The 15475-nt window shown below is 32.2% G+C and overlaps 1 protein-coding gene across 1 annotated transcript in view; it reads right to left on the bottom strand.

Moving 5' to 3' along the window:
* Window positions 1-15475, bottom strand: part of LOC124539347 (pikachurin-like) — a 229330-nt gene that overhangs the window by 60603 nt on the left and 153252 nt on the right. Inside the window, exons 4-5 of the mRNA XM_047116718.1 lie at window positions 9265-9632; window positions 7430-7541 (exon numbers count right to left, since the gene is read on the bottom strand). Of these exons, the coding sequence (XP_046972674.1) occupies window positions 7430-7541; window positions 9265-9632 (480 nt within the window). The remainder of the gene's footprint in view (window positions 1-7429; window positions 7542-9264; window positions 9633-15475) is intronic.

Raw genomic sequence — 15475 nt, 5'->3', positions numbered from 1 at the left:
CATGACAGCCTTGTAGCATTATGTTTTACATCTTCCTTTGGAGGTACTTATTACATAAACAGCCTGTAAATTTCCCACTACTGGGTGAAGGCCAATGCCAAGAGAATACCAACAACGAGTATTAATAATTATTATTAATTTATTAATATGAGACAACACCACATACATTACTCTGATCCCAATGTAAGTAGCTAAAGCACTTGTGTTATGCAAAATCAAAAATGACGACGGTACCACAAACACCAGACACTTCCAAGCAGGATACATTAATTGAAATAATTGTATTTAATTAACATGACGTTGTATTTTTTAAATGTTAAAAAAGAGTAACTACTGAGTTTCTTGCCGGTTCTTCTCGGTAGAATCTACTTTCCGAACCGGTGGTAGCTTCACTTAATTGTAAAATGACGATTCAAAAGTGCTTATAAAAGCCTACTTGAATAAAGTTTATTTTGATTTTGATTTTTGACCCAGACCCAAGACAACATAGAAAACCAATGATTATCTACATCGATTCAGCCGGCATTCGAACCCAGGACTTCGGAGTACACGTCACTTATACACATCACTCGACCACGGAGGTCGTCAAATAATACTACTGAATTCTTGCTGGTTCTTCTCATGAAAATATTAAAGAAGAAAGTTTTATATTTTATTCAACATTGTAATATAACTATTTAAAAGTCCTTCTATGACCGTATTTGAATCCAGAATGATTTTGAATATGGCCATATACGCTGGTAAGTTGCCTGCCGGATGCTTCCAGTATATAAATGGGACATCACATTAAAAGTTTTGTACGTGTTTGTGCCACCCCTGATCAATAGCATAGATCACGACCCCTCGATATCACTTAATATAATTCAAGGACCCTGCATTCTTCAATACCGGGACGGTAATCGAAAATCCTCCCTCGGAACGTCCCCTCAGGGAGGGAAACTTTTATAGGAGATAATCTAGAGTCACGTCTAATAAGTCAGGTATGGACACTTTTTATATGTAGTTCATTTGTATTGTGAACAAAACAAACACAACGTTAGTTTATCGTCAAAAGATCGTATGTCAAAATTGTATATAGAAAACTAGATCATAAGAACTGATAAATAATGCCTAATTTACATTAAACAATATATAAACGATACGCTGGACAAAATATATAATCACTATATTCAGCAATTACCAAACATTAATTATTTTGTTTTAGTTTTCATATTTGTAATTACAAAGCAAATCAGAATCCAGACTATTCTGTGTTCTCAAACACTTTTTTATGCTGTTGGTTGGCAGACAAGCATATAGGCCACCTGATAGTAAGTGGTCACCACCGCCCATAGAAAAAGGCGCTGTAAGAAACATTAAACATTCCTTTCATCGCCAATGCGCCGCCAACCTTGGGAGCTAAGATGTTATGTCCCTTGTGCCTGCAGCTTGTATTAAGTATTTTAATTACTAATAATAAGCTACATACACGAACCCGCATTGGAACAGCGTGGTGGAATATGTTCCAAACCTTCTCCTCGAAGGGAGAGGAGGCCTTTGGCCTTACAGTGGGAATTTACAGGCTGTTGTTGTTTGTTTTGAGCTACATATTACATATATTATATATGTATTCACACTATAAGTATATATTGCAGGCAATACATCACTTTCACTTACATTATGTAATAATCTATGAAACACCGGAAGACGCTGTATTAATAGTGCTTCCGCGGTTACTTCCGACGTACGACCGCAATGTTATGGATTATGGCGCGAGAATCAAAAGCGGCCAGTTTGATTTGAAATGATATACATATTTTCATTGTAAGCCGTTTGTGGGCGACATTGCATGACTATTACCTGTTTAACATATTACTTGTTTCATATTACTACATATTATAAAACAAAGTTCCTCCTACCGCGTCTGTCTGTCTGCATAACTCAGAAAACTACTAATATGATTTTCATGTGGTTTTCACTATAAGACAGATAAATTCATAAGGAAGGTTTAGATATGTTTATAATTTATTAAGGTTTTTGTGTAACTAAGTTTAAATAGATCAACAATTGTTGAACATGTCGAAAAAAAACAACTAAATAAATAAAGATAAATTATAACAAAAAAAAAGAATTTATGTCCACCCGTGCGAAGTCGGGATGGGCCGCTAGTAGTTATACAATGGAGCGGAATTTAACCACAAGGCGTGGTTTGGTGATTAGATAAGGCTGCATTTCGTGAGGTTTTGATTCGAACTCCAGGTCAGGCCGAAAAAAAGTTATCGGTGTTTTCTATAGAAATTCTCAATAAAGGCTTGGATTCTGTAAGTTGGGAGTATACATACTCTCGTTCCCGGGAAAGCGAGTTAAGCCGTTGGATATACGCCTAAAGGCTGTCCGGCTGGATTTACCGACCCATCGGACGAGAGTGAGGGAACAGCACATTATGCGAAATATGTCTTGCGCTGGCAGATCTCGCTATGATTTTCGCTGCCATGAACGAAATCAGGACGACATTAAAACAAAACATTTCTTGAATTACTTGAATTAGTAAACCAATCGAAACGGTGTAAACATATTATCTTATTTTTAAGGATTTGTTCTGACTGCATTTATGTAAATATCTGTAAAAATTTGGTGCGAATTAATTGAAGAATTTTCATTGTGTATCAGGTACTTTAAATTATAATTATCGAGAATATGAAACACAAAAAGAAAATTTGAAATGGATTTCTATAAAGAAAATTTACTTAACGAAAACTGCGATAGGAAGAGTCGATTAGGTTGTCTCGTTATTGAAACCAAAATCCATGTAAAGCAATGAATACCTTTCTGTAATGAAAATTGCTTTCGTTGATTTCCCGTAGAACGGTATTTCAAAGAACATAATAATAATAATTTGAGACCATTTTACCTCAGTAGAAAAATAAATTATCTCACGTAAAGCCTAAATTACGAGTAATCGAAAAAATCAGACGACGTACGAGAAATATTTTTTATATAAATGCCTACATACTCTTTTTACTATTGATAAAATTGTTATCAGCGTATTTTATATAATAACTTATTATTATAACTATTTTGTTGCAGGGCTTTGTGCAATACCGTCTGGGTAGATTATCACTTCAAATGTAGTGTTTCCGTTTGCAGGACGAGTAAGCCAGTTTAACTTCAGGCACAAGTGATATTAAACAGAAAAAGACGATTATTATAGTATTAATTATGTCATATTTTTTAAATATTGAAAAATAGTAACTACTAAGTTTCTTGCTGGTTCTTCTCGATAGAATCTACTTTGCAAATGGGTGGTAGCTTCTCTTAATATGGTTGTTAAATAACGAATGAAAAGTGCTTGTAAAAGCCTACTTGAATATTTATTTTTTGATTTGGATTTTGAATGTTAACTACATACAATTTTGAGGGCCATTTTTAATACCAAGATAAACTACGACAGCGATAAGTTATCATAAAATAAATACGCTCTGAAGATTACACTAATACCTTCATTCGAAACGAACGCCTCGCTTAATTTGACTAAATCATTCAAATTTATTTCAAACATTCTGAATTAGTGATAGACGTAACATTTTATGATAATTGCTATAAGAGAAACTTTGAAGTTTAAATAAGGGCTCTCGCAAACGCTGCGTTTCCTTGTTTTCGAGGTAATTTCATAATAAAATCACAGTAACAACTTTTATTTTATACTTATTTTGGGAAAAACGTTTTCTTGTATCATGTATAAAAAACAATAAAATGAGATTTAAAGCTATCACAGTGAAAGTGACAATTATCAGGAATAATCTGAAAATAAGTTTCATCAAACAAATTAAAAAAAAAATCATGTATAAGGCAATAATAACAATTGTAGATACGAAAACAATAATTTAAATTAACTCAAGCATAATTTTCTTTTCATTTTTCATAATTTTCATTTTCTTTGAATTATCTCATTTGTGCTTTTAAATAATAACTTAACAATCCATCTATCTCTATCGTTTTAAGTTCTGCTAAGAAAAATATAGTGAAAAGGTGATTTATTAATATTTAGTAAATATAATACTAGAAACCTTTATAATAATAAAGCCCACACAACGAGACAACGAAACAAACATTAATCGTATTGTTAATAAAATTAAATTATTTTGTTTGTGCAATATTTATATAGTCTGTGACAACCCTAAAAATAGATTTCAAATATTGGTAGCCAAGAGTTTGAAGGCGTCGTAAATTGGATTAGCTTTCTTTGTGACATGGCGAAAATAAAATTACCTTTGTAATTTTAGTACATTTTGATAGGGTTAAGGAGTGGAAATTCGTGAAATGCTTTGATTTGAGTTACAGCGATTGCTTCTTCTCCGTAATTGTTACAGGAAAAGTTAAAATAACTTAAATTTTAAAATATAACTAATACAGCAATTTCATATGTTCACCAAAAGTAGTTATAAATAATAATCAGAAGTAACAGGAATTAACGCAAAGTACCATCTGAAACATTTTTTTTTAAGCTGTCGATCACAATTTTTTTTATTTTTTATTTTAAAATATTTTTTACGTAATTTATACGCTAAAGGATCTGACACTTTGCTCCACACAGCCCACAGGGGTGTGAGGTTTTAATCGAGCGAGGTCAATGATGTATCAGATGTACCTCTTAATGCGACATCAAAAGAAGAAAAGAAAGGCCATTGACATTTACTTAAAACGAAATTAAAAAAGATGTTAACTAAAGTACAAACTACAAAGCAAGTGGATTATCGTTTATTTTTAATATTAATTATTAATTATACATTAAAAAAGGTTTCGCTCTCTTTGAACATTTTAGATCAGTTGCGAAATAAAAAAGACATATTTATAGACAATTATAATTATGATTACCACGACGACTAAAACTCAAGAGTGATTTTTGTATGAAATTTGGTATAGAGTTAGTCTGGGATCGGAAGTAATACTCAATCTATGCAAAACAATATAATATTTTTGAATAAATGAAACCTAAATACATTACTGAAAATTTATGTAAAGTCTTCAAAACAACCATTTACTTAAAGACACAGAAGGCTAAAATCATTAAACACTGTTACGTGCTAGTTTGATGTCTTTACTCTATGGTTTTCACTCTTGAATTCTCAGTCTTAAGGCATTATAATAAGGTTTATTTTCGTAAATATATGCCCAAAATCTACCACGCAATATGTGGCTCTTACAAAACACGATAGCCGAAGAAAAGTTTTAATTGGCTACGAAAGAGACAACTATGCTACGAACGCTACATGACTACGACGTAGCACTTGTGGTTCACGAACTACGAAAACTTATATGCAGTTGATCGCGTAGACACGTAGTATAAAGCATATTTTAACAATGTATATATTATTAGACAAATTGGAAATAAGACTAGAATAATGCCTAAAACATAAAAATCCTTATTTAGGTACGTTTTCTTTAAGTATTCAATAATGGGAATTTATACTTTACGAATGCTATTATTTTTAAAGTGGGTTTATTTCGTCCAAGGGGTTTTTTAAATAATCATTACAAAATATTAAACAAATCAGTTATACTATTTTAAGCGGAAAAATGCTTCACCGAATTCAATATGTAGTTGCAGGCTAACTTTTTCGTGTAAAATGTTGCTTTCCGGAATCCTTTGATCTGACCACTAAACGTCGTGCTTCGAAACTACTTCTAAATATTTCAGCCAATATTGCTTACATCCAATGAAAAACATTTTAATAATTATTTAATTGTAAATTTAAATTAGTCTGCTAAGCAAATGAAAGCAAAGCTGTCAATAAATAAAGTATTTTTAATCTACTCCAATGATTATTATGCATAATTACACATATATAATTACTTTATAGCATTTTTAGTTTATAACTGTTTCATATTTCGTCGTTAACGTTAGTAGTTATCTACAACTACGCAAAAATTGACAGTAAAATTGAAATAGTTATATATATCTTATTCAACAAATTGTGTTTGTAAATAGAATCCCCCTATATTCCCCCTATAATCCGAGTGTCCATGCTGGGCCTAGCATTTAAAAGAGCCCCTGTATATATAGAAAATATAAAGCGTAGTTTATAAAATATAATATGAATATGTTATGATATCGTCTAGACATGTCATGTCCTCCAATAAAGAACTAAAAGCTCTATCGCTAAAGATATAAACATACTTCTAAAACGAAATAGCTCATAAAAGTAAAATAAAAAGTACTACCAGTGGAGCATTACTGAATCCAACCCAAAAAAATCATCCGATTATGATGTTTTTGTTTCAAAGAGAAAATATAGTAAATAAAAATATATTAATAATAATTATTATAATTAACGATAAGTTATGTGGAAGGCGGCTATCATGGTATGGGCATGTAATGCGGAGGAATGAGGAACATATTGTGAGGAAGGCCTTGAGCATGGATGTGGATGGATATGAAAGACGATATGGCTAGAAAGAATGTTACTTGTGCGATGACGTCTGACAGAGAAGTATAGAAGGAGAAGACATGCTGTGCCGACCCCAAATAAAATTGGGATAAGGGCAGGAGAATGATGACTAATTCTCCGCCCCGCCGTCGCACGGGTGCTATGATGATACTAAATATACTATAAAATGTACGCAATGTTCACGGTAACCGTTATATCCCTGTATTTTAAACCTGTAATATCTTCGAAAATAATCATTTAAATGTTTGTACGGCCATATTGGTCTATATTAAATGCACAATGGATTTAACTATATTGGTTAGAGATTAGTGCTGTATTGCTTAAAATTGCTTGGTAAATAAACCATTATTTCCCGTAAAAAGTAATAGGTAAATAATAAGTATTGTGAGTATGCCTAACAGATAGACACATAACATCGCGGACTTTTTTGTATCACTATTTACTGCATCACATTAGAAACCTCTAAAATGCTCACCGTTTCTCTACTTATACATGTATTACAAACAAACCTCTCTGTTTTAATAATGCTTGTATGTTTTTTATTTTAGCCTATTGAGCGCGTAAATTGTATTCATTTTTATTAATTGGTAATTATATCTTCGTTTACCTTTTACTGCAATGACTGTAACGTTTGTGTTGGCAACATATGTACAAGGCGTAGACTGAAAAGCAGCCTAGCTGAGACTACGACCTTTTTACCAAATCATTAAATATCATATTGTTAAATCTTTTTTTTTATGGTTTTGTACCTTAATTTTGTCTATGTTTTTTTCTTGGTGAATAAAGTTACTTATTATTATTATTATTATTACATATACCTTAGTCTTGAATCACTCTATCTATTAAAAAAAACCGCATCAAAGTTCGTTGCGTAATTTTAAAGATCTAATCATACATAGCAACATCTGTAAGCGACCTTGTTTTATAGTACGTGATAATAGTTTAGACAAATTCGAATTGACAAGCTGATTTTTGAAGTAAAAAAATGCGTTAAGACTTACTTGGTTTGCATTTAGTGGACAGCGGACATGAACAGCGGGCGCCGTTGCATGTGTCACAGTCACAACTCTCCACGGCCGTTGTCCTTTCTGGTGATGACGTACCTCCCGGCACCTTGTACAGAAAATCATATGAAGTAAATTTATTTGAATTTTCGGTGGAGTGAAGTGGCACGAAAAACCTTCCTTATATGAAATATATTTATTTAAATTAACATGGAAAATAAATCCCTTTCGTTCCCTGTTCTATTTAAGATATTTGAATCGAAATTATTCAAATAAACTGCTTTTCATTTTCATATTTATATATTCATATTTTTGTACAAATTGATTTGTGTGTGTGATTGATTTAATGTGTGTTGTTGTTACACACATTTGTCACATTTCCTCACGATTATTCCTTCATCGCCAAACAAGAGATGAATTAAAATCAAAAATTTGTAAGACTTATTTGCAATCTTCTATTATTTCACAAAGTTTAAAATAGTTTAAATTTAAATTTAAAATTATTTACTCGATATGGAAGTGTTACACTTATTAATCGTCAAAAATCTACCACCGGTTCGGAAATAAGCAAATCGATTCTGGAAGGAACCGGCGAAATAATCTCAGCGGTTTTTTTCCACAAATTGCTGTATTGAAAAATCACGTTATAAATAATGAACAAGCCAGAACCATATTTATGACGTCACTTATGAAATCATTTTTATCAGATATATTACTTCAGAGATATTGCTTTCAAATTTATTCGTTGGTGTGGAACCGAACATAGGTAATTTCTTATTTGAATCGTATGCTTAGTTACGCTGTTTTATCGATTGGATCAGAATAAATGTAATGGAATGTGACCGGAAATATTTAGCAGAATATCGAATTTTGGTCGAAATATTCCTGCTTAAAAAATATTAGAATTTAGATTTCCCTTAACGTGAACAGTAACAACTAAGTTTTTTTTATTATTTATCCAGATATAGTAATAAGAATGAATTTATTGTATTCTTTTAGTTACTGTTTTCTTTCACAATATCGGCATAAAGTGCATTTACGTAACAGAATCTTAGGATTTATTTCGTGTTTTATCAATACAATAATATAATATAAATATATATGAGACAACATCACATACATTACTCTGATCCCAATGTAAGTAGCTGAAGCACTTGTGTTATGGAAATCAGAAGTAACGACGGTACCACAAACACCCAGACTCAAGACAACATAGAAAACTAATGGTAATCTACATCGACTCGGCCGGGAATCGAACCCGGGACCTCAGAGTGGCGTACCCATGAAAACCGGTGTACACACCACTCGACCATTGAGCTGATGATTTCTTATTAGTCGATTGTGTTTGATATTGTTCTTATAGCATAACTGAGGGTGTTTCTCCTTACAATTTGTATTGTAATGATATTCTTACTTTTTCGTTTTTAAACATTTGTTCTAAAGTAATTTACTGAGTCATTACACACTAAAACTTTGTTAAGTTAAAGTGCTTTACGTACTCAATCACTGGTACATAACAATTCATGTTACATAATAATCAGTGTAACGTATTGTGTACAGTGAAAAACAAACTATAAAACTGTGAATATATCTGAGTATATAAGCAGCAACGTACATTGTAATTTATACTGTGTACGTGGCTTTTATTTATTTAACAATATTTTTTTATATTCTTGTATGCTCTTGCTCTTTAAGGCATGCTTTTTATGCCGAGTCCGCTTTTTCAATATTGCATGTGTTGTATTATTAATAAATACTAAGGAATAAACTACCACTATTGCAAGTTTTCAATCACGAGATTAAAACTAAAATATGTGTAATATAGAACTTACTTTTTGTTCTAAACTAGGTCCAAGCGTCGTTACTTTGATCTTAGTAGCTTCAAGCAAGGCGTCATTGATTCTGTCATCGGCTATGATATTAATATCTATTTTACTAACACCGTCCTCGATGAGACTCTTCAGACCGTCGACTTCTTTGGTTCGTTCGCCCGTAAACGTATAATTAGGCTCGTTGTCATTGTTCAAAAGGGTCGGCAGTGTGGCTGGTCTTTGTATATCGTTATGTTTTTCGCTTACATTAGATTTACTAAGTCTATTGGACGGGGCTATTTCTAGTTCTGCTGAGAAAGATACGTCTTTCTGATAGAGGACATCCTCGTGTTTGTCAGTGTTCTCCGTTGTTTTGGTTGCGTTTAATTCTGAAACAAAAGTATCAATAAATATTCATACAATAACGTTCACATAGATTTTTAAATTTTTATTTAACTTTTATCAAGCGGGATTTGTCTGTATACATAAGGAAAAGAAAATGGTTATTTTTGCGTAATAATACGTACGTGCGTTTACACGAGCAAACGCTGTAGATTGCACAATTCCTATATTGTAGAGATTGATATAATTGATCCGCGATTTGGCGCTTTACTAAAAAAACTTCTTAAATTATTTACCCTTTACAGTGCTCATACATACGTGTGTTTACACACACATACGCTGTAGCTGTAACAATCTATACAAATATTTCGTCATATATTTAACAATACATTTATTCGTTTCTATTTTCCAATTGTTTCATAAATGTTCAACTTAAAACTCATGTATTAGAGGTTATAGTTACATTTATGTATGCGCACAAAGCTTTGTATTATTGTTGTTATAAAGTAAAACGTGCATAGGCGCCTGGTATGACTAGGCGCTAAAGCACGTACATTATTATTCACGTAGACATAAATTCACTCGAGTACTCGTAATGCAAGACTAACTAGTAATTGTCTAGTTAAGAGCACTGGGGCTATTTAATTACTATGTTAATTTAATGTTGAATATAAATATATATTTAGTAAGTTTTTTGTTTTGCGTGAAACAGATTTTTGTTTAATATGTGTTATTGCACTCACACTAGCATACGTAATCGTAGAACATAGTTTAGTTCCATTTCATTGATTGGTTAAAGATTTGCCTACAGTTTGATAGAAGCTACAATACACCTTTATTAATAGAATTTAGTTTTTTTACGTTGATTCAACGATCTAAAAAGCAAAATCAAAATAAAAATATACTTTATTCAAATTAGCTTTTATATGCACTTTTGAATCATCCTTTAACAAACTATATTAAGTGAAGCTACCACCAGTTCGTAATACAGGTTATATTTAGAAGAACTAACAAGGAAGTCAGTAGTTTATCTTTATCAACAATAAAAATACAATTATTATATGTATGTAATATATCTTGCTTGGAAGTCAACAAGTATTAACTCGACGCTTTTTTATCGTGTCTATTATACACTTACTTGTATTGAATAATATGCATTCTTTAGCAATGTATTTACTGACAAATGATTTGAATTTATGAAACGGCAAAGTAAAAATGTCTGCGGAATTTTATTATAGAAACGTATACCTTGCCCCAGGTAGGATTTACTGACTTTGTGGAGATTAAATCCAATACGAATTAAAATTAAAAATAGATTTATGTATGCATTGTTTAATGAAAAACCTTTCCTGGAATTATTAAAGCTTGTTGATAATCCATCATAATAATTGTTAGCATATTTGTTTTAATTATATTTCAATATGTATTAATTTAATTTGAATAATATTATCTACATCCAATGTTGACTTAAAAAATAGTTTAAAATAGATTAAAAACACAGCGAGTAAATGTACTTGTAAAAGTTTAATAATGTGAGTGATATAAATTGGCAAACCTAGTTTTATTGTGCTAATAGAAAAATTGAGAAAAATATTATTTTTGTATCAGTTTTGATTGTGAAACCACTTCAGGGTAAATACGTTATTTATCGCGAGAGATATATTTGTTTATATTCCAATTATTTTATTGTATTTCATATAAAAAAGTAATGAAATAATTCCAAGTAAAAACCTCTCTTAAACCTTATACTGTAAATAATAATATAGGAAGTATAAAGGCTGTTATTAGCTTTTAAATTTCCCTTAGCTGGACTATGGCCTCCTTCCCCTTTGACGAGAAGTGTAGAGCATATTCCACCACGCTGATCCAATGCGGGTTGTAGGGTTCCCATGTGCCAGAATTTCTTTGAAATTAGATACATGTTTCCTAACGATGTTTTCCTTCACCACTAAGCTCGAATTGAATTATAAACACAAAAACATGAAAATTCAGTGATGCTTGTCTGGGTTTGAACTCGCATTAATCGGTTAAGATGTACGCGCTTAAACCACTGGGCCATCTCGGCGTAATATAAAAATATATTCTCAAAATTGTTTATAGTACAGAATGAAATCATCAACATCAATCATCAACAGCCTGTAAATTCCCACTGCTGGGCTAAAGGCCTCCTCTCCCTTTGAGGAGAAGGCTTGGAACATATTCCACCACGCTGTTCCAATGCGGGTTGGTGGAATACTGGTATATTTTTTATAATAAATCAAACCGTCGGTAACATTCACATCAATATATCAGATTTTTTTCAACGTAATTGAGAAAAAGTTATTTAATGCGAAAACCACTTAGATAACACAAACAAGAGATGCTTTGCCTTGCTTTCGTTTAGTAGACTAGTCTGCCAAGCGTAATTACTAGCACTGATTTGTTACGTACAGATAAGAAGGCTACGATAACGGATCTTAGAGCCAATGTACAAAGACGTTCAGACACGTCCAGGATCGGAATTGCGATCTAACGAGGAAATCTTGCTAGTATTCTTACTATCCAAACTATCATGATTAGTACAGTAAATATTTTTATTTTTAATTGTACGTATTTCATTAATGCTGATTTTGAAATTGTTTAACTTATTAAACAAAATTAAACGTGAATTATATGACCATGAGATGGTCCAGTGCTGGATGATTGCGGGTTTAAATCCAGGTAACCACCACTATATATATGTGCTTAATTTGTGTTTATAATTCATCTCGTGCTCGGCTGTGAAGGAAAATATTTTTCAAATGTATTTATATAATATTATTCCATATCTCTTTTTCTGTACCCCTGGTGATGTATTTGTATACATATGTATTTTTGCAATAATTATATTACTTACTATATTGTCCATAAATTTTAAAATAAAATCTTCTTTTCGAATCATTGTAACTATAAAAAAACCGCATCAATATCCGTTGCGTAGTTTTAAAGATTTAAACAAGTTTCTTATAGCAAGCAAGCGAAGTAACTTTGTTTTATACTATGTAGTGACTACATACACGAGACGGACACACACACAAGCACAACTTTATCGAAATCATATCCAGTGCCGATTAAACTATAAACTTCTGAAAACAAGCATTTGTCACGTAAACAGCGTCATTCATTTGAATCAACTGTATTCGAGATTCAGTCGTAGCTCAAATACCGTTTGTTTGTATTTCTACTGAATTCACAGTTCGGATAGTTTCGAATAAATCCGGGCGACGACGTGACTTCTGTTTTCCTTGGAAATATGTTTAAAGCCTAAACTAATGTCATTATTTTCAAAAACGGCGATTAAGTTAATATTTTAAACGAGCGACCGATCCAGCTTCGAACGGTTATAGAGAATGATATAATTTAAATATGCAGGCAATTATTTTAACCTATGGGGTTAAAATAAATGTGCAAAAACGTACCATTTTGGAGTTATTACGTTTTTTTAGATTTTTTCAAAATTTGTCAAAAATGCAACTTCAAAAATTTATTTAAAAAAGTATCAATTAAAATCTACTTTTTTTCTGTTTTATAAAAACGATTAACCATTGGTTATTTGTCAGTGTTTTAACAATAATTATCGGTCCAATTTAAAAATGCGAGACGAACAACGAAATAAAAGCGTCTTAAAAATAATAAGAAAACATAATAAGACTTGTTCTGTTGATTATTTTAAAAACATAACCGTTTTCTTAGCTTTCCGAAATGTATAAAAACGAGGAACTTATTTCAAAGCAGCCGAAATAAAATGACCAGAAGGGACGCTGGTGTCCAATGTGAATATCCAACGTAAAAAAACTTACATACTCACTTAAATTAATTACTTAAAATAAATTTAAAACAAAATTGAGCATCGAAACAATTCAATAGCTAAGTTACAGGTAACACATTTTTTAATACAAACTTTACTTCTTTATAATATTAGTATAGAAGAATAATGACTTTGATAAAGAATGGTACAATTTTATATTACTAAATAATGGTAATATATATAACTTATAAGAACTAATAAGATACTTGCTGTCACCCGCGGCGTCGCTCTAGTTTTAGCGGGTTAGGTATTATATATTAGGAAAAAAAATAGCCTATGTCTTTGCTTGGAGTTCAAGTTTGCTTTTTAACAAATTTCGTCAAATTCAGTTCATTGGTTTGGCTGTTAGAGAGCGACAGACTCAGCTACTTTCTTATATTATTGTTGTTTGTATGATGCTGAGATGGCCCAGTGCTTAGAACGCGTGCATCTTAACCGATGATTGCGGATTCAAACCCAGGCAAGCACCACTATATATATATGCTTGAGAATGGAAGAGGAGGCCTTAACCCAGCAGTGGGAAATTTACAGGCTGTTACTTTACTTTACTTTTTATAATGTTAGTATATAGAAGTATAAATTATATATTAAAAAAAGAATCAAATGTACCTACTTAATAAATTTTGAAATAAATCACCGACAAACAACGCACAGCCTAACAGGATGAAATTTTGCACAAAAATACTTTATGGAACTTAGGTGAGCAGTGAGACTATACTTCTCCCAAAGGGAGTAGGGCGATAAAAGTTTGTTCTGTAATTCTCATTTCTAATTAAGAAAACGGGGAAACAGTATTTAGGTTTATTTTTAAGAGCAAAAGGCTACTAATGTGTTTTTGAAAATCTCATCACCTAAGAGGTTGAAATTAGGAATAAAACTTTATATCGAAGTAAACCTTTTTGCAGTATTTGAAATATGGAAATCGGTATTTAGGCTGGCGTTTATGAGGAAAGGTCAGTCGATAAAGCGCTTTTGAAACTCATTCCTTAAGGGGGTAAAATTGGAGATGAAAGGTGGTCGTCACTTTTTATGATAAAACATGGAAAAAGCAATTTGGTGTTGCTTATATCAATGTTACGATGTTTTCCGATTGGAAATCCTATAGGGTACATGGTTTATTTTACTACTTTTATCATGCCATAGGTTTGCGGATGAGCATATGGGCAAACTGATGGTAAGTAAGTGGTCACCACCAACCTTGGGAACTAAGATGGTATGTGCCTTTAGTTACACTGGCTCATTTACCCTTCAAATCCGAACACATCACTACTAAGTACTGTTGTTTAGCGGAGAATATCTGATTGGTGGGTGGTACCTACCCAGACGGGCTTGCACAAAGCCTTACCACCAAGAAATATGGTTAATGTGTATGTACATATGAATTTTGCTTTGTATAGTCAATCATTTTATACGGAAATGTTCAAGAAAACGTCCTTTTGGACGATTCGAGAATCCCCAACTACAGTGTGCCTGTTAGAACTCACTTTATATCTCACCCGTGAAATGTTCACAGCCGACTCACGGCGTAACGTGTATCCTACAAATTTTACGATTATTATAGTTTACGTCTCGTGTCGCATTCTAACATTTTACGCTTGTGATCTGCGGTGAGTTTCGAGTTACTTTTTAGAGAAAACCTTTACTGCACGAGTGATTTTACTGTGCTTTAGTGTGTATACATAGATTCACATAATACTCTTACACACACATGTAATTCGACCGAAGATTAGGTTTGGACCATCTATCACATGCTTTCCAAAGCGCGGGGGTTTATACACTGCCAATTTTAAACTTCTAACTGATACTGTTTTTTTACCTGATCTCGACAGTTTTAACTACTTGACCAAATTAAAAGAAACTAAAGGGAAACCACCCAACTATGCAGGATATATTACAGTTTACAAGTGTGCTATTTCTCCGCTCTCATAAGGACAGCAAACACGATTGAAAAGAGTTCAGGTGCGCGACTAACGTGCTTTCTAAGGCACGGGGTTGTACACCCTTCCAGTTTCCAGACTCTAGGACGGTGTTGACATGTTTAAAAAAAACCAATAATAATAACCG

This window comes from Vanessa cardui, chromosome 22 (genome assembly GCF_905220365.1).
Source record: "Vanessa cardui chromosome 22, ilVanCard2.1, whole genome shotgun sequence".
In the NCBI taxonomy this organism is placed as follows: Eukaryota; Metazoa; Arthropoda; class Insecta; order Lepidoptera; family Nymphalidae; genus Vanessa; species Vanessa cardui.
The sequence above is the reverse complement of the archived record's forward strand: the minus strand, read 5'-3'. Positions and strand labels throughout refer to the sequence as shown.